Source organism: Bactrocera dorsalis, unplaced genomic scaffold (assembly GCF_023373825.1).
Source record: "Bactrocera dorsalis isolate Fly_Bdor unplaced genomic scaffold, ASM2337382v1 BdCtg020, whole genome shotgun sequence".
NCBI lineage: Eukaryota > Metazoa > Arthropoda > Insecta > Diptera > Tephritidae > Bactrocera > Bactrocera dorsalis.
Window position 1 is genome coordinate 962 of NW_026038071.1, and position 23,075 is coordinate 24,036.

General features: G+C 34.3%; 4 protein-coding genes across 5 annotated transcripts; 1 reads left to right on the forward strand and 3 right to left on the reverse strand.

Annotated features, from left to right (window-relative positions):
* Window positions 1-930: 930 nt before the first annotated feature.
* Window positions 931-17,311, reverse strand: LOC105228165 (transcription-associated protein 1). 2 transcript variants are annotated; one of them, XM_029551041.2, is made up of 22 exons: window positions 17,001-17,119; window positions 16,671-16,884; window positions 15,094-15,279; window positions 14,846-15,040; window positions 14,618-14,784; window positions 14,459-14,555; window positions 14,264-14,402; window positions 13,832-14,204; window positions 13,529-13,622; window positions 13,302-13,445; window positions 13,040-13,246; window positions 12,358-12,975; window positions 10,764-12,156; window positions 10,407-10,702; window positions 8,300-9,910; window positions 7,930-8,230; window positions 7,709-7,868; window positions 4,890-7,653; window positions 3,635-4,171; window positions 3,433-3,561; window positions 1,758-2,975; window positions 931-1,699 (listed from the first exon to the last, which is right to left on the reverse strand). In XM_029551041.2, the coding sequence occupies exons 2-22, from the start codon at window positions 16,740-16,742 to the stop codon at window positions 1,127-1,129; spliced, it is 11,274 nt and encodes a 3,757-aa protein (XP_029406901.2). In that variant the 5' UTR covers window positions 16,743-16,884; window positions 17,001-17,119; the 3' UTR covers window positions 931-1,126. The 2 variants fall into 2 exon arrangements, with proteins under 2 accessions (XP_029406901.2, XP_011206166.2); XM_011207864.4 differs by lacking the exon at window positions 16,671-16,884 and having other exon boundaries at window positions 17,001-17,311.
* Window positions 17,312-18,185: 874 nt separating this feature from the next.
* Window positions 18,186-19,766, reverse strand: LOC105228167 (cytochrome c oxidase assembly protein COX15 homolog). The gene is made up of 4 exons (XM_011207865.4): window positions 19,608-19,766; window positions 19,415-19,547; window positions 19,219-19,351; window positions 18,186-19,154 (listed from the first exon to the last, which is right to left on the reverse strand). The coding sequence occupies exons 1-4, from the start codon at window positions 19,695-19,697 to the stop codon at window positions 18,302-18,304; spliced, it is 1,209 nt and encodes a 402-aa protein (XP_011206167.1). The 5' UTR covers window positions 19,698-19,766; the 3' UTR covers window positions 18,186-18,301.
* A 450-nt stretch (window positions 19,767-20,216) lies between these two features.
* Window positions 20,217-21,723, forward strand: LOC105228169 (zinc finger protein 90). The gene is given in 4 exon segments (XM_029551043.2): window positions 20,217-20,454; window positions 20,456-20,533; window positions 20,595-20,660; window positions 20,712-21,723. Coding segments are annotated over 4 exon segments (1,125 nt in total). The 5' UTR covers window positions 20,217-20,325; the 3' UTR covers window positions 21,564-21,723.
* LOC105228168 (uncharacterized) lies at window positions 21,653-22,468 on the reverse strand. Its single transcript, XM_011207866.3, has 2 exons — window positions 22,309-22,468; window positions 21,653-22,208 (listed from the first exon to the last, which is right to left on the reverse strand). The coding sequence occupies exons 1-2, from the start codon at window positions 22,341-22,343 to the stop codon at window positions 21,785-21,787; spliced, it is 459 nt and encodes a 152-aa protein (XP_011206168.1). The 5' UTR covers window positions 22,344-22,468; the 3' UTR covers window positions 21,653-21,784.
* Between the last annotated feature and the right edge of the window lie 607 nt (window positions 22,469-23,075).

The following is a 23,075-nucleotide window of genomic DNA, read 5'->3' on the forward strand; positions in this document are numbered from 1 at the left end:
GCACAGCGCCTAGTCAGTGCTAATGTGCCACTTGTACCGCGCAGTGATGTGATTTAACAATCATAATGTAATCACGCGGGAAGCTGGCTCTATAAAAGAAAAGCAGGCACAGTGCCTGGTCAGGCTTAGGTGACGCTTATACCGCGCAGTGATGTGATTTAACAGTCATAATGCAATCACGCGGGAAGCTGGTTGTTAGCTGACTCTATAAAAGAAAAGCAGGCACGCTGTCTGGTCAGTGCTAAGGTGACGCTTATACCGCGCAGTGATGTGATTTAACAGTCATAATGCAATCACGCGGGAAGCTGGCTGTTAGCTGACTCTATAAGAAAAGCACGCACGGTGTCTGGTCAGTGCTTGGATGAAGCTTGCACCGCGCTGTGATGTGATTTAACAGTCATAATGCAATCTCGCGGGACGCTGGCTCTATAAAAGAAAAGCAGTCACGGCGTCTAGTCAGTGCTAATGTGACACTCGCACCGCGCAGTGATGTGATTTAACAGTCATAATGCAATCTCGCGGGACGCTGGCTCTATAAAAGAAAAACAGGCACGGCGCCTAGTCAGTGCTGGAGTGACGCTTGCACCGCGCTGTGATGTGATTTAACAATCATAATGTAATCACGCGGGAAGCTGGCTCTATAAAAGAAAAGCAGGCACGGCGCCTAGTCAGTGATTGGGTGACCCTTGCCCCGCGCAGTGATGTGATTTAACAGTCATAATGCAATCTCGCGGGAAGCTGGCTCTATAAAAGAAAAGCAGGCACGGCGCCTAGTCAGTGCTGGAGTGACGCTTGCACCGCGCTGTGATGTGATTTAACAGTCATAATGCAATCTTGCGAGAAGCAGCCTCTATATAAGAAAAGCCGGCATCGTGCCTGGCAAGTGCTTCGGTGACTCTCGCGACGTGATGTGATTTGAGATAGAAGTCATAAGGTCAAAAAATATTTATTTTATTCATTTATTAAAAAATCAAATGGTATGTATGTTCAGTATGATAAAAATAATTATGTGTTTGCTCTTTAATAACAAGAAGTTATCATATTATAGGTTTTGTATGTATTTTCATTTAATTGTCATATGAAATCCTTAAACATAAGTATAATATATTATAAGAAATTAGTAAATTTACAACCACGGATGCCATGCAGGGTCCATCCGACATAAATTATCTGGATTTATTGCAGATTGTATCAAATTTGTTACTTTTTTAGATTCTGTATTATCAAAGTATGAGATAGCATTTAGACGTGACATTATCACTGCGACTGCTTTATTGACCAAACCGATGGTGTTATCCATAGCATTTATATCAATGGCTGAATCTGGTAGCGGTTCTACAAGTTTATTATCGCGAATACGTTTCTTTTGTATAGCAATTATTTCGTCTCTGAGGATCGCTTTCAGAATGGAGCAAAGTTTGTAATTTGGTTGCACAAAGCAGCGTGCAGTTGCCACCATCGCCGCAGCCAAGGGACCTGTTATTCCAATATTTGTTACAAACTCAGCAATATTAGGTGTAAGTCGAAAGGGTACGGGTCTATTGGAGTCGAGCTCTTCTTTCTCATCGTTAATATCGAATTTATAATATGAAATATTCATTAAACCAGAGTCCTGGTGTATATACATCATATCTGCATTCAATCTAGTCAAATGAAGAGCGTGTTCACATAAGAATGCAAGTGCTAATTGCAGTGTTAACTGTAAAAATAGAAAAGTAAAATCTCAAATATGTTTTTTAAATAAAAATTAATATCACCATTTTCCTGAACTGCCAGAAATCCGTGGAAGAAAGGAATCTATTAAGAGCCCAATTCTTAAATAAAGTACTTTGAATCATTGTGGTTTGTACTTCACAAAATATATCGCACAAAACGGTATGTGTGGTTTGAGTACCTCGTGACTGAACTTCAGAGAGGCGATCATAATACTTCACAATCGGTAGGTCGTGATCTATTTTAAGCTTTAGACAACACTTCTTATAAATTTCTTTTAAAGAAATGCTTGTTGGATTATCTTCAGCCAAACGCATCTGCGGCGAAATAGGAACTACTCTGGGAATAGTCATGTTAAGAAAGCGTCTTGCAGTTTCTTTTTGTTTTTCTAAATAATAGTTAAGCATTCGCATTAATTGCAACACACGTTCTTCTCTTCGGGCATCACCGAGTCCAGTGTCTATGACAACCAAATATGGGTAAATTTTTCCATTAGTACCACGAATATATAGCCTTCTTGCTGCCGTGTTGTTCTTTTGAACAATTTCCACCCGTGGCATAAATCTTGCGATGCGAATATGATAATGGGAAGAGGACGGTAGTAATAATTCACCCGGCAATTCCACTTCCGCAGTCTTTTGACTAAAATTCGACAAAAATCGACATTTATCTTCAATGAGAAATGAGGTTGGCAACTTTTTAACCTTAGCCTCTAGAGCTTTTATCCATGTTTTTAATTTTGAGATAAGGTTATGTAATTTCATAGCTCCCGGTTTGGAGAAATCGAAATCGTTTGTAAATTGTTCTTTCATTTTTTGAAAGACTGGATCCTGAAATGTCACTTGAGCCCTACGCGCTATGGATTCAGAAGCCGCTGAATTGGATGCAGATGTTGCTACTGATCCCGGTATATTTTCGATGCCAATGCCAAATGTAGATCCTAACTTTTTAACGAAATGTAGTGTGTGTGGGGTAATTGTAGCCTCGTTAACAGCGCTTCTATTTTCAAATGCAATTGCATAACATTTTATAAGACCCTGTCGTAATTGTCTCAGTACTTCCTCTGTCCAGCTTTCTCTGAACCAAACCATTTGATCTACTATGCCTTCTAATGAGCTGAGAATTGTTGGGTGAATTTCACGTTGAACATGCATAACTTTTGAACAACGCCACATTGAAGGTGTTGCTTTAATTGGGTTAACTGTGGATCCAGAATTAGTTTGTGCATTCACCAATTGTCCAGTATTTTGACTGTCGCTAACCTAAAAAGATTAAAAATCGTAAATACCCAGACTTAACCAAACGTCAGTTTAAATGATTCTTAGATAAACTCTCACCAACAATACAATTGTATTCTCCTTCATAATCAATATACTTGTCATAATATCCCTCAACAATTTCTTTCTCAAACAACAAACAAACTAAAGGTAGTTAAAAAACCTTAAAACCTCGCTTCTAAAGCACATCGAAATAAGAAGCGAAAAATAACTCTTAATATAATAAGGCATAGATAATAAACTTAAAAGAATTGTATTATTATGAAAAAAGCACAGCTGCTTATCGAGCATAACACGCTTTTCTCACAATAACATAACTACATTTAGGCTATTATTACTTATTATTACATTCGAGTTATATTAAGAATTATTTTTCTTTGATGTGCTTATAGCACAGTTTTAACAGTTTTTTTTTATAAATTGTATTTTTTTAATTTCTTACCGTAGTTTGGAGTTTCCCCATACACCCGGCTTGTTCAGCAGTTTTGTGTTTTTCTCTTTGTTCAATTTTCAATGTTAGGTACAATGTACGAATGGGGAAGTATACGGCTTGGGGATATAAACGTCCTACCTGTAAATAAAATTAGCTTTGTAGTCAGCGATTGAAAATGTTTATTATTTAGAGTACAGGAATTTAATCTTACATGACTCAATAAGTTCAAAATGACGTTACTTTCGTACTGTACTAAACAACAAAGCAGTTGTGGAATCCATGGCAGCCAATATGAAGGTGGTACGCCTACCACATACTTTTCTAAAGTACTCATAAGGGTACCACTTGAATTATCGTAGGACAAAAACCACAAAACCTTTGCCAAATATTTTCGCGTTTTGCTTTCATTTTGGTGTCGACAAGCATGTAAATAACAAGTGATCGCGTTAACGGCTAGCACCATTTGCTTATCTTTAAGAAACATTTGTTCCATATAATCTCCCCACATGGCCCAAGCTTTTGTTAGACCGTCATGAAGTTGGACCGCTGCGCTAAAAGCTTTGCCTGCTTCTTCTGAACGACCGATCTGAGCTAAAAGTAACCCTTTTAGGGCATAGAATTCCGCATTCATTTCACCTGTGAAATACTTTAGATTTGTTGACTCAATTACTTCGAGGGCTTCATTTAATTCAGTTTTTCCCGAAGAAGCGGCCATTTGCAAATAACACTTGACTTGCTGTCGTATTTTCTAAAAAAATGTAATAACAAAAGTAGTCGATATCCATTTATTTAAATCAGAGCAGCCAAATAACAAATATCCAGAATAATTATTGGGAAGTATCTATTTGGCATACCATTTATATATATGTGCCTTTACGATTTCTATCTAATATACACTCACAACAAAAGCCTGTGTATTATAATAAATTAAGAAACAAATCACAAACAATAACAAAAATGATTTAAATATCTGTTTTCATCTAATCTAATCTAAATTAAGAGCCGAAAATTAACGGTGTATTAAAAACTCCCATAATTTTTGTGATTTGAAATATTTACAACATTAATTTTTACGAAATATAATTAAATAAGGAAGTGCATTAAGCAGCTGATCATCAATTCGAAAGGTTTTAAAATGTGGACATTTTCCAGTCGAAGCATAAAATTATTATAAACAATTAACCTCATCGAATTCAATAAAATTAACATAATTAAATATATATTTTCAATAGCTGAGCACAATTGTATTTATTTGGGGGGCGAAAAGATTTCTAACTTAATGAATGCAGTTATCTGTTGTTTGGGAGCTCTAGCTTGTATACATTAATTGCAAATAATAAATTACTAATTATGATTTTGTGAATTGCTAAATTAATTTGTACAATCGAATATAAAAATCTATTTATATAAATTCAATTAGATTTGTCTGAAAATAACAATCTATAATGTGTATACTGAGTGCTTACCTGGAAACAGTCTACAATTGGTACTGAAGGTATGGTATATATTCGAGATAACGTCTCTTGACAAACTCCAGTTAAGTTATGTTTTCTGGCGATCTTTCCGAAGTAAATTATTGCTTGTGCTGAAGCATGTACTCCAAGCATGGTGTTTCCCTGATCTGACTGCTGCTCAAGATGCTGAGTGATTATCTGATAGTGATGCTGTCGCCATGTGAATATATCGCTCCAATGTGATAAATCGTCTGCTACTACTGGCAAGCGATTTCGCCATGTCTTTACAATAGCCTTCATATCGTGAATGGAAGTGTTTCGGGACTGAACTAAGCCTTGATGTATAGTGCTGGCTTCATGTAATTCCATTATCTGTTGAGCAGCCTGTAGATACTGTAAATGTATATGGGAAACTATAGATGGCAACTTTCGCCATTCCTTCATGCACGACGCAGATGCGTTTTCAATATGTCTCTCCACATTTAGAAGTTGACGGTCTTCCTGATGTAATATCGCCAAAAAGCCTTTGTACAAATGAATTTTATATCCAAATTGCTTTGCAAAAGATTGCTCTGTTTTAGAAATTGCGTTCTTCATTAAATTCCAGTCTGGTACTCTCCATGCACTTTCAAGAATTAGAAACATATTCTTTTCTTTATTTGTTTGAGCATAATCTAATAAAATATCCCACTGATTTAATTCTTTTGCACACCTTATCCAATGGTTTTCCCAAAGAAGCAATTCAGTATTAACATCTGTGTTAATTAATCCATTGGCTTGGTCATGTTTAAATTTCGACATTGCCAAATCATACGCTCCTTGAGCTTCTTCGAAAAATCCCATTTGCTCGTATGCTATTGCAATATTAGTCTCTGGATAATGCGCATACTTCAACCATAAGCCAGCCCAAAGGTCTTCTTCATGCATAGTAGCGTACATTTGGGAGAGAGAATCATATATTACGTTTTTTTTCACAGCTGATAATGTATCGTTCAGATCTGATTCGGAATTTTCCGCGGAAATTTTTCTAGTGCCATGATGGAGTTCCTCTAGTACTAAAGTCATTCTGTGCCATAAATTGTGAGCTCTTCCTAAATAGGACATTAAATACGGTGGAATATATATGGGAGGATCACATTGCATCAAGCTTTCTACAAATGTATTAAGTGCACTTGGAAAGCAATCTTTTTGGACTACATTACTACCAGAGGAAAGAAATGGAACAAGTTCCCTGGCAATTAAATGCTGTTGCTCCTCGTCGAAAATTGCCCACAACCTTGGAAAAATTATTAACCACACGCTTTCAGCTAACTGTATGTCCATATGGCATAGTTGAGCAATAGCTATTATTAACTGTTCCGTATTAATTTTTCGATTAGCTTCCAAAAATTCAATTTGTTTATTAATAAGAGCCTGCAGTTTTCGCTTTGGATTTTCCTTATCACTATCATTACTGCGATTTACACTCCAATTCGATTCAAGATCGTTGTCAAAAACATCTTCTTTATCTTCAACTTGCGTATTATCAAACGATTCAACCTGGGATGAAGTATATATAACGAAGCTACTTTTGTCCTGACCTTCAGCAAGATTTATAACTGATTTAATACTAGGAACTTTATGTGCTTCACATGAGTTTTGAATTTCCGTCATTGTATTGGTAGTCAACACCAATAGTTCAATGCACTGTTTTATCCAATAATGTGTGCCAATAGAATCCCAAGCTTGGGAACAAATGATGTAAAGAAGTCGATCGTGAAGTCTTCTTCTCATTGATGCATCTAAGATCTCAAAAAATTTTGATCTTATTTGTGGATCCTGGCATCTTAGACCAGTTAAAAAGGCCCCTTCCAGTTTAGCTGTCAATTCAGTTTGTTTATAATATTCATCTCGATATATATAGTTGACAATTTCTAGGAACTGGATATTCAATTTTTTCACATCTGAAAACTTCTTCTCTAAATATTGCATAAGTTTTACTAGTAATATCGATTTTTCTCTTATCGAAGGTATCTGCATTGTGGGATTTTGTTCTTTCGCTTTGATCCATTCATCGAGCATTTGTATTATAGATTCCAATACATTGACGTCCAAACTTTTCTCTATGAGATTAACCAGAATATTTCCAATAAATAATTTTCGCACTTCAACACCCATTATTATTATTCGATTTTTTATTAAATCCAATGACAGGACTAGTAATTCAACGTTATCCGCATTGGTTGTCATAGGTTGTCCATTACCTTGCGTATTCAGATGGTCTTTTGTCAATCGGTTCAAAACTCTTATAAATTGCAACATCAGCTTGTCTATATAACTTGGATTATTAGATGAACACGCTTTTAATACCATTAGGGTTCCAAATAAAGAGGGTGGATTGGGTTGGGGGCTTTTCTCGTATAAGGTCAAATTATCTGAAATCATTTTGCTTATAGCACTATATAATGTATCAAGATCCTCGTGTTTATGATTTATATCTGGAGGAAAAATTGACATAAGCCTTGTGAGAAATGCATTCATAAGACGAACTATTCTTGTATTTTGATGAATAATACAGTTTGAAAGCCCTCTTTGGATTGGTCTTATTGTTTGCAGTAATTGATCAGCGGGTAAAATTGTTGTTAAAAATGTTACAAAATCTAACCCAGTGCAAATATTACTCAAATTTGGCGTTGGTGTTTCAATAGTCATAAAAACCTTATCCAACCAATTAAGTTTAAGTTCGAATGGTTGGGGCCATTTATTTTGCATTGCCGATTTCAAAAGTATTATGCATCTAAAAAAAGTTAATAAATCAATATACGATTAAATGGAAACTCAGGTTCACATACTTCCGAGATAATCCCTCGCCAGGAGAAATAACTGCAGGTTGGTTATCATTTACTTGACATGCAAGACGAATAAGGAAATTAAGCACTGTGTCACAATGAGTTTTTTCTAGCGAACGAAAACCGTCATCTATCTTTTGATTTTGAGAAATGCCAGCTGCGCCTAATATGAACAAAACATAAATTATCACCAATTCTCAATTCTACAGCAATCATTCTATTACTTTGACTGATATGATTTCGCGAACCATCCGTGGCAATAGTTTTCTTGCGCTGCAAATTGGCTTCATCAGATGCCCGTTTATTCATATTATCGCATACCGACACCCCATCATCGCCAGTTATATCCTCTGATTTTGTGTCCTTTTCGTCATCTTTAATGCGTTGTCCCTCCCATTTAATTATGACATCAGCAATGTCTACAGCTAGCTTTCTATGCTCCAACGATGCAGTGGGAGGAAATCCAAGACGTTGCATATAGTTAATAAGATGTTGCACTAAGTGATGGCGAACGGGATAATATACCTGCAGAAGAGGAGTTTCATATATTTTGTTAAAATGCTATCCAAAGTAAATAAGATTTCTTTTTGTTACCTTATAGTGTCGAACAATCAATTGAAGAATATGAAATAGTTGCTGCATTAAATGTCCTTCTTCAACGATTATTTTCTTTGTCCAATGGGTCAACATAGTATTTCCGTCTTCCATTCGTAAAGGCATTGCTGGAGTTAAAACATCAAGAGCCTGGCGAACGACAGGTCTGGCCTCAAGGGCATGACCCTTTAGTAATGAAAGAAATACCTGTAACACAATCTTTTTGTGTATAGCCAGTCGAGCAATTATGTGAGCCAAAAGAAGATGTCCATGATATCGGGCAGTTGGGTCCACGGAACTTTTACTAAGTAAACAAGGCCAAGCAAATGTCATTAGACGGCGAAGTTTGTTACCCTGGCGTTTATTATTAGCATCACCGTCATGTATATGCTGAGAAGCTCTTTCCACAAGTAAACAAGCGAATTGTAGTAAAGCGATTCTGACGGCATCCTCATTTGCATACGGCTTGTCAGGGTCAAAAACTTTACTTATAAAAACAGATACCACATTATTATCATCGTCAGTATATGATGTTGGAGGTGCCCCTATCAACTTATTTCCTTCCCTTTTATCAAAGCTTACCACGAAGCAAGGTATAAGTAGGGCTGTTATAATTTTTGCTTTAAGATCTTCAGAAAGCGACGTTCCGTTAAATTTTTCCACAAAGTGGAAAAATGCTTTTCTCTTCCAGTCCACGGTGTAACTTTGAGCCACAGTATTTTGTAGAAATTCTCTTAGAAAATGAAAATCCGGAATGAAATGTAAACAAAGGGCACGTAGCAGTTGGAACAATAAATCAATATCATTGGTGTTATGTGAAAAATATTTTAATAATATCATTCCAACTAAATGCCACAAATCACATGTAACATTATCTTGACACGTACTATATAAGTTTATTTCCCATAACTTTTTTAATGCTAACACAAGTTCCGTTTGTGTAGGAATCCACTGTTCATCTTTTTCCATGATTGTATGTACTAACAGAACAGCTTGATGCAATGCTTCATATTTCTGTGACTGATCGAATTGTACATTCGAATTCAATGTTCCATTAATAAATTTAACCAAAATACTGCATTTGTGTGTTTTTATAACAGAACGAAATGGTTGACCACATTTGTGGTTTAATAAATATAAAAAGAACCTGTTCCACTGAACATTCACTATTATGCTATCTGAAAGGAATAAATCAACGGTTTCAGAAGGGAATCGAAGTAAAAATTTTATTAGAGGTTCGCGGTACGGACTTGACGATTCGATCATCAGACTTTTTTCGGTTTTCAATACAAGCTGGCAGAGACTGTCAATGTATTTTGGAGAAGCTGCTGTTATTTGATGAAACATTTCAATTAAAGTAATTACTTTTTGTTCATATTCATCACGTTTAGCAATCGTAAAAAAATTTCCGCCTTGATTAGTACTTGATTTGTGATTTGTAATTGACATTTCTAAAATTTTTTGACAATGCTGCAGTATTTGTTCACTTAGTTTTTCATTAAACATTTGAGGAAATAATTGTGTGAAATACGAAAGCCGTTTTGTTGCGGTTAGTGAAAGATTTCGATGATCGCCCAAAGTTAAAAGTAATGGTCGCATGCCAGCATGAACCTGTAAAACAAATGTAACTATATAGAAAATTCAATTTAAAAAATTAATATCACATTAATCTACTTAAAATAACTTTAGTTAAGACAAAATATTATATTAATAAAATTAAGATTAAAATTAAACTCTGACTCTTAAGATGTTTTTAGTAATCATTCGTTTTAGTAAGGGTTATATGAAGTGTAGTTCTTCTACTTTTTAAAATACTAAAAACATTGTTAATGTAGTCAGAGCTGAGCAGTTTTTAAAGTGTTTCAATTTCTTATAAGGTTAATGGTTCCTTCATAGCGGTGGCTGCGCAGTTGGAAAGCAATTAAGTTCGATTTTTTTTTCAGAAATTTAGATTAATTTAGATGGAGATAGTGAGCACTTTAGGTTCTGAAAATGTTGCATTGTCTGAGTGCGATTGGTAAATAATTATTTTTTTTTTATATATGTTTTTATAATGTCCCAAATTATATTCCAAAAAATTTTAATTAGGTTACTACGTGTTAATTACCTTTTCCTTATCGATGTGAATTCCAGATATAAAGATTTTGGTGCAATTAAATGCTGCTTCCTGTAATTCCTCTTTGCTGCTCTCCATTACTTTAAAGAGGATGTTGATAATTTTTTCTTTGCACTGACTATCAGTAATGTAATGACAAGCAGCCAATGCTTTTAAAGCGCTTTTTCGTAGTGGTATGAGATTCGGCACATTTTTGTAACAATCCAACTTATTAAGAGTCGCATCTTCAGCTTCACTAAGAGTTAACAACTCATGAAAAAACAATCTGTGGTAATTGTTAGTAAGATCTAAAACATCATAACTTTATGAATACCATAAACATGATTGCAATATATATAAAAATCATACTTATCGTGAAAAGCCTTGGTTCAAGAGTGGTGCAAAACGTATTCCCTTCCATTAAACCAATCTGTGCATTCGCCGGTTGATGTCTTAACAAGTGCTTTTTTGGGGGTATTATATCCGCTAAAACCTCTTTATGTGGATCCATGATCTCGTAAACGGTTTTTTTTTGTAATTTAGCAATGAAATTAAGTGACGACATCGCCTCTTCTCGAACCAAAGCGTTGGAGCTTGTTACTTGTCTAACGAGCTCATGAACAATTTCATACATTGCCTTATTTTGAAAAGTAATTATATCTTCATTATTGTTTTCATTTTCCAGAGGCACCATGCATAATTGGAGCATGTTTCTCAAGTTACTCTTAGCTACATCTATAGCACCGCTGGATACTTCGCATTCCAAATCCATTAAAACGAAAAGAAATGCTTTTAAAAATGTGAATAGGTGCTGATAAAGAGACTTCAATGACATATGCTGATACAAAAACTGAATAGCTTTGCATCCGCCTACTTTAGCGTACCACGGTCGCTCATAACAAAGCGCAGTCATTTTTTCAACAAGATATTGAATTAGTGGTAATCGGCATGCCCTTTCTTTTGTCCCCATTATTGTGCTTGCTGTCTCCAATATAAGTTCCATACATAGATGACCGGGCTTGCACAATTCTTTTTCCTCATGACCCATACATACAGCAAGGGCATCGATTAGCACAAGTGGGTCAACACCTTGAGAGCTATGGTAATGCTTATATGGAAACGGACCTGCCTCTTGAGCTATTGCTACCATAGTATAGTGCCGGACGACGGCAACCATAACCGGAAAAACGGATTCTCGTAGCTCTTTTATTGCGGAAGCCACTAGCATTCCAGTCAATGCTATCTGATGTGTTTTACGTGAATTATCTTCTTCTAATTTACTTTGAATGATTGGTGAAATCATGATGTTCCCTTCTGTGAAACTATTGTGCAAAAATAATTTCTGCAAAGTATGTTTGTCATCATCAAGATTAATAGAAGCAGCTAAAAAACAGCGAATAGTTTCCCAACTTTGTCTTCTGTAAAAATCATCTGTCGTCTTAAAACTAAGTGCCGTTAGTGCAGTTTCAATTGCTTTTTCCACTGGGAAATCAATAGGTTTCTCATGATCTTGAAAGTAAGTAATAACTGCAACGGGAACCGCATCGTTTTCTCTAAACTGCAATGTCTGCGGCTCTGTCATCATTTTTCTATTTCCTCCTCCAAGCTTTCCAAGTACACGAAAAGCAACAAGGGCAGCATTATCTTGATTTCTGAGCGTTCGCCAAAGAGCCTGCATTAAAGATGCGCGCACGGGTTGAATGTGATCGTACAAAAAGTCTGGTTGTAGATTATCTACGCAAAGTTCTAAAGTTCTCAAACCCTAGAAAGAACGATGGAATATATAATAAAATAATTTTAATTTTATTAAAAAAATAGCCTATTAGAATTAATATATGTAATATATCTTTTAATATCAAAATTGTTTTTAAATATTACTGTCCTTTGTAAACATATTCTAAATTAGTATTATCCACCAAAGTTTGAGTCTGAAAAGTTCGAAATCAATTTATTTTAAAATTACCTGACTTATTAATGTTGACGAGCCATTGAGTGCAGAAACCAAAGGATCCATAAGCATTGGTAAATATGGCAATAAAGAAGACAATCTAACAGGTACAGTCAAACACAACTCAACAAAAAGGTCTTTCATATGCTGTTTGTGAAATCCACTCTGCAAACGATTTAATCCTTCCAGTAAATTTGGTAGCAATGGCAGAAACTCTTGATATAATAAATCGTGGCTTCCTCCTCCAATTGATCTAAATAATGCACGTAATAGTAGGAAGTAATTGTAAGGATTTTCCGCCGTTAATGCCAATTCCATTGACCTGTTGACAATGTTATGTAAATGTGGACGTAGCATCTGCTCATTTTCCACTGGAAATAAACTAACGCTTCCGAATACTAATTTAAACAATCGCAAATATAAAGGTGAACGATCAATGTTTGAACCCATTTCATCCATTTTTCCTAACAAATACTCAACAAGAACTGTTGCGAATAGAGGTGATGTAGTAGGATTCGCCAAAAACGAGTTCGCAACGACTTGAAGCGAGGAGTTTTTAGAAATCCGATCGACCATAAAATCAATAGTAGTTGCGAAAACTTCTTGAAAATTTTGAGGATGCATCATTAGAAACTAAAAATGAAATTTTATATTTAATATATAAAAAGTCGAGTAAATTTGAATTGAATGTGTTTACAATGCCACTGAAGTGTTCCAGAACTTCTTTTTCCTCTTTAGTTCTTGGACCTTGGTTGGATGTTCTTTGCTGGTTATTAGTAGCGATACTTATTGTATATATATCCAAAGCCTCCATCGCCCAATATACCAAATCAATATAAATTTTTAGCTCACTTGAATCAAATAACTTTTCTTGATTACTTTTTACAACGTCGGCGCAAACAGGCTTTAACAAATGTAACATATATTATAAATGTTTAAGAAATATTTATTGTCTTTACCTTAGAACTTATGAAACCCCAAGTAATAGTTTTAGCACCACCAACTAAGGTTTTTACTAAACCTCGATATTCGACTATATTAGCAGGGCATATCCAGTGGCTCCCAATATTCGTTTTCATTGATTGATCACTAGATGTATTTTCCTTTAATTTGTTTATTAAAAAAATATGTGTTCAATAAAAAAATATAAGTTAGTTAATTATTAATTTATAGCGACATTACTCACCGTAAAGCCATCCTTGTACTCATAATTATTGTTACCAATTAAATTTGAAGATCCTGGTGATAAACTCGATGTTTGTGAGGAAGACTGACTCTTCCTATATAACATTGAGAGTATGAGTTAATAATATTTATTGTAAATGAATATATTCATAAGGGCGTATTAAAGTAATTTTAACAGAAACGTATAAATAAATAAGTATGTAAAAATTGTTCAGATAGAATTGTTTTCTTTAGAATCGTTTCACAGAAAATCAAAAATTTAATAAATTATTTATTATTTAACTAATGTGTAATAGAAACTCACCATTTATCTATGATTGGAGGCAATAGAATTTTCGCTATAGTTTTGAATTTGTAGGCAAACACTTTTAATAACGATACCAGTATGTTTCTTGCTTTAACAGCATCCATTTCACTGTGCTGTCTAATGCAGTCCACTAAGTTCAACAATAATTTACAAGACATGGTTTGAATGCCGGTTGCAAGAGATTCGTCATGAACATTTTTTGAAAATAAATTCACGGCTTTTTCTAACACATCCAGAGACAAACTCTGTCGCACATGGTGAGCTAAATCCGCAAGTGTTGAGTATGCTAAAGGTCTGATAGATTCCAACGTAACTCCTTTTCCAATTAATAAATCTTCATTGAACAACTTCTCAATAATAGGGACGAATTCTAAAACAGCAGAATTTTTATATATGAAAACTATTTAAAAATAGTAATATAGGTTTTACTTTGTCGGAGATCTGTTGCAAAAATGTGGCGAGCAGCTATCAGCAACTCTTTTCTCAAATGAGCAGCCTCTTTTGGGCATAATTCCATTAAACTAAGCATTCCATTAGTAACTGAAGCTGAATGTGTGAGTATTAAGTCCTATATTTTTTATTTTTTATTAAATATTTGGTGAAAATATTATATATATATTTTACCTGAAATATCCTAACAATATAGGCTAAAAATGATAAAGTCTTAACTTGTGCCCCCATAAAATCAACGAATATTTCTTTATTAAGGTCCGCAGAATTTCTAAAAGATTTTAAACAATTATATTAAAAATTTATTTCTATAATCTACAAATTCATATATACCTGTGTTGAAATGATGGTTGTAAGTTTATTGTAGTCATAATCAATGGAATAAATTCAGAAACTTCTTGATGCACCGCAGTTTTATATATCTGGTACATTAACACAACGATTATGGGTAACTCTTGCAATACTCTTAACGATAATACCCCTTTGGGTAAAAGATTAAACTGAAATATTTTAAGAATTTATTTAATTTATGACTTAAGTGTGATGTTCAATGGAACCTACTACTTGTGGGGGCGAGTCTTGCAAATTTTCCACATTTATTACCCTTGGAGCATATGTTATTGATAATAGGTGATCGATATTTAACTCTTTAATATCTTTTACTCGCATCGGCTGCTGCTTTTGTTCAAAAATTTTATTCATATGATTTGGTAACTCGGTATATATATCCTTTACATACAAAAGGAAATGTTGAACCTGTAAAATAAACATGGTTTACAATGTCATATTTCAGTTTAACCAAAACTTACTTCTGGATTAAATGACGGCCGAAAATGTTTATGCAATTCAATTATGATTCTCAGACTAACCAATACGTTTTCTTCGTTATCGCTTCTTAAAATCTTGAGCATTACTGAAATTATTGGTTTTACATGTTGTCGCAAATTTTCACTTATAGGTAATCGATGAATCATTTCCAATATCAATTTTCGTATCTACAATTAAAATGTGATTTTTTTGTTTTGTAAAAACAATTTAATTAAAAATGTTTAATTTAAAATTCTTTTAAAATATACTATATATATATAAGATACTAAAAAGTTTACGAAATATTCATACACATATGCAACGATTAAAACATTGTTGCTTAAAAAATATATTTATATATTGTGAATAACCACAAATTTTTGTAGCGATGAGTCTAAACGCTGTTTGGAGGGGAGTGCAAATAAATTGTAATCAAAAACATTTAACGGGAGGTCCATCAAACGAACTGTTTAGATGTGGTCGGACAACCACAGGTGTTCTTGAGTTTCCTGTTCCATGTCGCAGAACAGGTGCCCATATTGAACAAGTGCTTCCTGAGCCTGCAGTGCCCTATATAGAGTGCGACAAAGAGGCGGAATTTGCTAGGGCTACCGAGTGTTAGGGGCCTCAAGCCCGGAGAGGATCTTCGCTTTATAAAAGAGACAACGGGGTTTTTAACGGGTTGATATTTGAACTGTGATATATGTCGTAAAAAGTGTTCTCAAATTTACCTCGCGCCATTATGACAATATCTTCGGGGTACCCCTGGCACCGAATCCCATTGTTAGTGAGCACTCCACCCTCTAGGCAGACCCTCGTAGTACCAAGACGAATCTTACTCTCCCCCCACAGTGGTTTCAGCTTTCCTAGCAGAGAGTAAAGCCTATATCCATCTTCATATTGAAGCCGCACCGTTCCTTTTCTCCAGTGCCTTGATCACGCTTGCGTAGGACGCATTATCAAAAGCACCTTCGACGTCAAAAAAGGTCCATATCGCAACCTCGCCATTATCCAGCGAATTCTGAAGTTCAGCTGTTAGTTGGTACAGAGTAGTGTTAGTGGATTATCCTGCCCTGTATGCGTGCTGACTGGCGTATAGAGGTGCGAATTTCATCGCCTTTGATCTTATATGATTGTCTACAATCTTTTCCATCCCTTTTAGCATCCTTTATGTAAGGCTAATTGGCCTGAATGATTTGGCCAGTGAGTTGTGGCAAGAGATCTTACATACCTTGTTGCAAAAGAGCTGGAAAGATGCCATGCTCCCATGGTGACTTATAGTTCGAAAATGAAGCCAGTGCTCACTTGGTTCGAGTTTGCAATAAACATATGCCTTGCATAATTACCTAATTGTTTCATTCCAGTTGCTAAAAAGAACAAAAGTATGAAAGACCATATATCATGGTAATCTCTAGAGCATAGTCACGTTCCTGGCGGTGACAGGAGGAAGATCGATAGTGATAATAGTGACACGTGTACCTATCAAAGCGATTGTCATCCTCTTTTTAAGTTTCTTACCTAATGCGTCCCGTTTTTACATTTTTGGGTAACGAAACGTGTTTTTCTACAAAATACTCACAAAATGCAGAAGTTTAGAGCAGAACCGTCTTTTAAATACATCAAGAGTACATTCTCCAACTATATGAACCATATCCTTCAATTTACAAAACAATCAATGTGCCCTGTGGGCGAGTTATTAACGTCTTCCAACAGAACTAAACACTCTTACACACTCGCTTGCCATGAAAAACTCCTATATATCTAGATTTGACACCGGTATATCAACACATATCCTGCAAGTAACAAGTCACAAATTTTTCACATCCACTACCCTGGATTTACAACTAAATAAATAGCCCTTACAATAAAAAACATTTATATATTACGTATGTATGCAAATACAACTTACATGTTGAGAACTATTTTCCTGAATAAATTGAGGCTCTCCATCTTGCAATATCCTTATAAATACTTTCAATGCTAATTCTAAAAATGCAGGATATGACGGACTTTGTACAATTAGTTCAAAATGTTCACTAAGCTCTTGTGCAGCTTTAAATTTAATTTCCTCTTTTGCTGCAGGATCACTTAATATATTGACATAACTTCGAAATGTGTTAAATTCATTTTGCGCCATTGCGGCAAGAATATTAGTTATTACACAGTATTGTTTAATAAATAATTGAAGATATCACTACTGCTGCCAAACTACTAAAATTACTAATGTTGCCAGTTAATTTACTATTTTATTTATTCGTCATATCTTATCGCTCTCACATGCCATAGTTTTTATCTGGACATATCGCAAAAATTGCCAATGGAGTGCATTAGTTATCAGAATAATTATGCGAATAAGTATTATCAACTAGAAACTGTAATTTTGCTTAATTTAATTTCCATTGAAATTAAAATTTAATTGCAGCAATTACAACAAGTAAGGAGGGGTGATATAAACTCAATCGGAAGTTCGAAAATCTTTCTATTATTACTTAATAAAACATTGGTTATAAGCTAGCCATTAGCGCTTAATTCAAATTGATAGATGCATTTCTTCCAGTCTTTAAAAGTTTTGATTTCATATTGACTATATCCCAATCGTTTACTACTTGTACTTTCACATGAAAATTCTAAGCTTTCGAATTTGTAGGCTTTCACTAAATGAATGATACAGTTTTCCAAAATATGTCTATATAAGGACATTAAAGGGCAACCTATACTTCATAACACTTATCGATCCAAACGGGGTTAGATCGCCGAAGAAACAGCCCTTGGTCGGATAAAATCCAAGTTAATTCCGATGCGTAGAACCGGCTGTGGTGGGAACCGGCTTCTTCTTCTTTATTGGCATAGACACCGTTTCCGCGATTATGACGGATGGAACCATTCACTTGGGAGTGGATTATTTTTATTATTCACAAATATCATCAAACTGGTTAAGCAATGATATCTTTAAGGATTCTCAAATTGTTTAAAGTTTCATTAGTCTAGTCTTTATACATACATATCTTGAATAAACAAAAATTTAGGTAGTGCTCGCTTCGTAAAATGATGATTTAAGGTAATATAAATAAAAATATATAAATACATAGATATGTAAGTATGTACATTTAACTTTTTAATTTTTGTTAGGCATAATGAAGTCTATAATCGTTTTTATTTTAATACATAAATATATTAATTATAATATACATATGTATATTGTTTCCCACTTTATTTGGGAATATACTTTAGTAAACGCAGTTCTTGACTTAACCAAAGAGCAAACGAAAGTAACAGCAGTGAACCAGATTGATGAGCTGTTGCAAGATGTATTGGGACGTAAGTTAATAGAGTCGAAACGCCTAAAGTTGCTTGTAACCATGCCATTGTCATAGTAGCGTTTATAGCATACGATACGCGTTTAGGCAAAACACATTTTCTTGAATACATCCATAGGAGAGAAACGGTGAATACAGTTGTAATTCCAAAAATTCTATGATTAAATTGCACTGTTGTGGGGTTTTCCGTAAAGTTTCTCTGTATCGGTTGATATAAAAAAATGTCATCAGGAATCCACTTATCACCCATTTTAGGAAAAGAATTATACACTAAACCGGCATCAAGTCCCGCTACAAAGGCTCCTGATACAGCTGTGAGAAATACAAACCCTTTGGATAGATTCGCCATTTTTTTTAAATGTAAAAGATGTTTTGAAGACGTAAGATTTTCGGTTGAAGGTAATAATTTCCTTAATCCTGATGACAAAAACACACTGTATAGAACAAATGCGGCAGCTAGATGTGAAGCTAATCTATACTGCGATACTCTGGGTACATCATTAACATCTTGAAATTTATCTTCCAGTCCAGATTTAACCATGTACCAACCCATAAGTCCTTGTAAACCAATGAGTGCACCAAGTATTACAACACGTTTTTTAGTTGAATTTGTTAAATAGCCCCTTTTCCAAAAATAAACTGCTGGAATTAAAAAAACAGCTCCAATCCCTCGGCCCCACATTCTATGAATATATTCCATCATATATATAAATTTAAATTCTTCCAAAGTCATTGAGCGATTTTTCCTAGAAAAGAAACATACTCTTATTATTTTTGAATATTTATATTAATAGGTATATGAATAAATACAATTTATACTCTGGGTACTGCTGATAATTCGAGAACTCTGCTTTCCATTCCTCTATTGTAGTTGGCTTTTTTTCACCAAGCAATTTCCAGTTCACCATAGATAAACCTGACTCTGTGAGCCGTGTTACACCACCTATTAAAATATTAAACACACAACGTAAAAAACATACTGGCGGCAATACCTTACTAGACATACCAAGAGCTACAGCAACATATACCATACCACCGCAACATAGTAGCCACGATCCTACTATTTTATCACTTTTTTCTTGTGTACTGTTGCAACGTGTTTGCCAACTTCTGCCCAATTTAGATTCTAAGTTAATATTCTGAAATGTTATTTATTCATATTATTAATTTTCTCTAAGTTTAATTTTAAAAATACTTACCTTTCGGGAATTGCGACTAAGCAAATGGTTATAGCGGTTAACCGGCAGAAAACCATTTTTATTTAATAAAAGCCTTGCGACATTAAGCATTATTATTTATCTTATTCCGGCTTTAAATAAATCATATGGTATTGGATAGAGATGTTAACATCACGATTTTATTGCAGTTAATACTGTAACGGATTTCTCGATAAATCGTCTACTTTGTAACTCACTCTTAAGTTCGATCACTGAATTATTAAATAAAAGCACCAATTTTATGACTATGCACTTATCTTTAACAACAACCTAACGCTTTACTACTCATTATTGGAACTAATAACTTCTTATTTATATTTCAATTCCTTTTATCACGGCAGCACTTTTTGTTTGTGGGATTCGATTACGCGAAACCGATTTGAGCGACAAAAGAGTCGGTGTGTGAACTGGCAATTTATCCCTGGTATAAAGTAGCAAACGAATCAGCTGTATTCCAAGGTTTGTACAATGTTCTTTACTGACACCGAATTACTGGCATGTATGTTCGCAGCGTAAAAATTCCGACAGTGGTAATATTTTTATACATTAAAATCTATAGTTATATGTAATTTATATTCAAAAAAACGGTAGGAAATTCGGAATTATTCGTACATTGAACAAATGCTGTTTCCCTACCGATGAGATCAATAATCATTAGACACAATAGTTCTACTACGAAAAAGTAGCAATATAACAATCTATGGGAAAGAAAATTAACCAGGTAAATATAAATCATATAGATCCTCGGGACGAAACTGTGTCAAAAGGAAACGAAACAAATTCATACAATGAAAAGATCAAAGATCCTTACGATGTTACTACAAAATGCCGAAAAAGAAACTAAAATTGTCCCCGAAGAGGAATCAATAGTCAATTTAGAGATCGAGATTTTACCGGAATTCTTAATGGTAAGAGTTAAAAGTGAACTTTGAACAATATTAAAATAAATATATATTTTCCGAGGCCCAGATAAAAAAAAACAACCCTGTGGAATTAATTGATGCTCTTGGTAACACGGGGAATAAATTTCCAACAGTATGTATCCGTACAGATTATTGTACTTAAATAAAATGTTACTAATTTCAGTTTAAAACTGCGAAGCTAACTACGCGCTGCTTTTTTCAATTACGTTCTACTGATCCATCTATTATATTGGGATTTATTGATATTATTCGGCTTCATCCTTGCCAGTGGAATGTTCAGCACCCTGATTTCGACAACAAAGAAAAAAGGGATCAGAGTACTGTAATAATATGCGAAAAAATTAAAAAAGACTTCAATATAAGTATAACACCACAATTGGCGAGATCCAGTATATTGTCCTTAATTCGATGGTTTAAGAGGGAATATCTTCGTTCACAGCATATAGTTAAACAGGGTGAATCTAAAGGGGGTCGTTGGAGTCGAAATGGTTATGTGTCTGCTCATCCTTTGTATTTTAACAAGTTAATAGAATTTATTCCTCATAAACATTTAAAATTAACAAGTTGTAATGATTGTCTACGAAATTTTAAAACGCAAACTCAACTTTTGATACACAATCACCAAGTTCATGGAGCAGATAAACCTTTTCCATGCCGTTATTGCAAACGAAGTTTTCTGCACCCTTCTACTTGGAAGCACCATGAAAATCGACATACTAAGATACATGTATGGAAGTGCAAATTGTGCAGTCGAAAAAGTTCCACAAAATCAGATCATAATATACATATGGTGACTCATTCCGATATTCGCGCTTTCGTCTGTGATTTATGTGGTTCTTCCTATAAGAGTAGCACCAGCTTAAATGTACATCTACGAACACATGAAGCACCAAAGTTACAATGCCCATTATGTAATCAGATGTTTTACGAAAACTATCGACTTAAAAGACATCTATGTGCCCATGAAGCGGAAACTGCTGTTAAAGCAGCGTGTAATATTAAATTAAAAAACTAATTTTGTTTCAAACTTCTTGTTGATATTTTTCTTAGAAGCTACGTTCAAATTATGTTGAAGTGGAATTGTATTGAATATGAAAATTTGAATTTGGCATTTTTAACATAATTGTTTTATTTTCAAATAAAAATAAAATACCATGAGGCACTTTGAAAACTTACATCATTTAGTTTTAGTTACTGTACGCTACTATCATCGTATTCAATTAGTATCAATCATTCTTAGCGTATATCTAAAAGCTTAATGTCGACTCCTAGTTCTAGTAATCGTTTTTCAATTTCTGAAGTGTCCAAACCATTCTCTCTGTTATATTTGTAATTTACGGTAAGTTGTACTTCTTCCAGACCCGCAACTTGATCAAACAGATTACCTTCTAGTCGTTTGTCTATATCATTTTCTTCCCGAAGTACGCAGAAATATAGTAAAAATACAGCCAAACTTCCAGAAATGACATAAGGTTGAAACCATAAGGTGTCCTCAGAACCGCCACTTCTCGTATCACGTGCACGCCAGGTTGCAGCTTTGCTTCCAAAAAACTTTATTGGTTCGTTTGAAATCTCATTAGACGGTTGTTTGGGAATATTTGATACCAGACGATAATACATCTTAGAAATTGGATACCTACCCTGGTATAGTAGTTGTGATCTGGAATATAATTAATCTGGATAATAAATAAATCATTTGTTCTACGGCTCTATTCGAGTATAAATGAACCGAGTAAACTCTAAATATGTTATGAACATACGCTGATTGGACAGCAGATCTGACGGACTGGAGCATAATTATTATTCACTTATTAACCGAGGAATTATAAAAATTTCATAATAAACCACGAACTTTTTAGTTTTTTATATGTACATATATATTTATTTGTTAAATTGACAGCAAAAGTATTGCCAGATTAATAATTAAAGTCAAATTTGCCTTGGAATTTCTTGACGATCCAGTTATTTACCAGTTCTTGGAAAATATTTAAGTTTGACATTCATACCAGCGTATATACTACTACAAAAATATATACAAAATCTTAATCTAATAGCCCTGACAGACGACAGCACTAATATGCATTAGCGGGCTTAATTTACATTTATTTGCGCATTTGACCCATGTTAATGCAAGTTTGTAATGCATAAGAATTCCGTGCATTTGGTTGAGTTTACTAAATTTGAGTAGGTAACACTGCTCAAAAATGGCCGTTTTTTGCTATTTTTTGACAGATGTCGCACTTTTGCTATCCATTTTTCCAATATTAACTTTTTTACACACTTTTTCCGCATTACAATCAATTATTGCTATTAATTTCACTCTATTATCTTTTAACGTAGATAATAATAAATGAATTTTTTCGTTAAATTTATAATGATTTTCCAAAATTACCAAAATTTCTTTTAATAATTTATCTTATTCATTTTTATTTAACTTTTTTTTTAATAAAGAAACAAATTTCACTGTCAGCTACCTAAATGCACAAGCCTGTCGTCTGTCACCATAAAATTTCAATTCGCATTAGCG

What these genes read in the sequence shown, in the direction of transcription:
- LOC105228167 (XM_011207865.4), bottom strand. Translation starts at nt 19,697, where the DNA reads ATGCTTAATGTCGCAAGGCTTTTATTAAATAAAAATGGTTTTCTGCCG. An exon ending in TTAGTCGCAATTCCCGAAAG is followed by an intron (nt 19,548 to 19,607) that starts GTAAGTATTTTT and finishes ATAACATTTCAG; the next exon opens with AATATTAACTTAGAATCTAA. An exon ending in ATATGTTGCTGTAGCTCTTG is followed by an intron (nt 19,352 to 19,414) that starts GTATGTCTAGTA and finishes ATATTTTAATAG; the next exon opens with GTGGTGTAACACGGCTCACA.
- LOC105228165 (XM_011207864.4), bottom strand. Translation starts at nt 17,228, where the DNA reads ATGGCGCAAAATGAATTTAACACATTTCGAAGTTATGTCAATATATTA. An exon ending in CGTCAACATTAATAAGTCAG is followed by an intron (nt 12,157 to 12,357) that starts GTAATTTTAAAA and finishes CGTTCTTTCTAG; the next exon opens with GGTTTGAGAACTTTAGAACT. An exon ending in CAATTGTAGACTGTTTCCAG is followed by an intron (nt 4,172 to 4,889) that starts GTAAGCACTCAG and finishes ACATTTTTTTAG; the next exon opens with AAAATACGACAGCAAGTCAA.
- LOC105228168 (XM_011207866.3), bottom strand. Translation starts at nt 22,343, where the DNA reads ATGCTCCAGTCCGTCAGATCTGCTGTCCAATCAGC. An exon ending in AGATCTGCTGTCCAATCAGC is followed by an intron (nt 22,209 to 22,308) that starts GTATGTTCATAA and finishes ATTATATTCCAG; the next exon opens with ATCACAACTACTATACCAGG.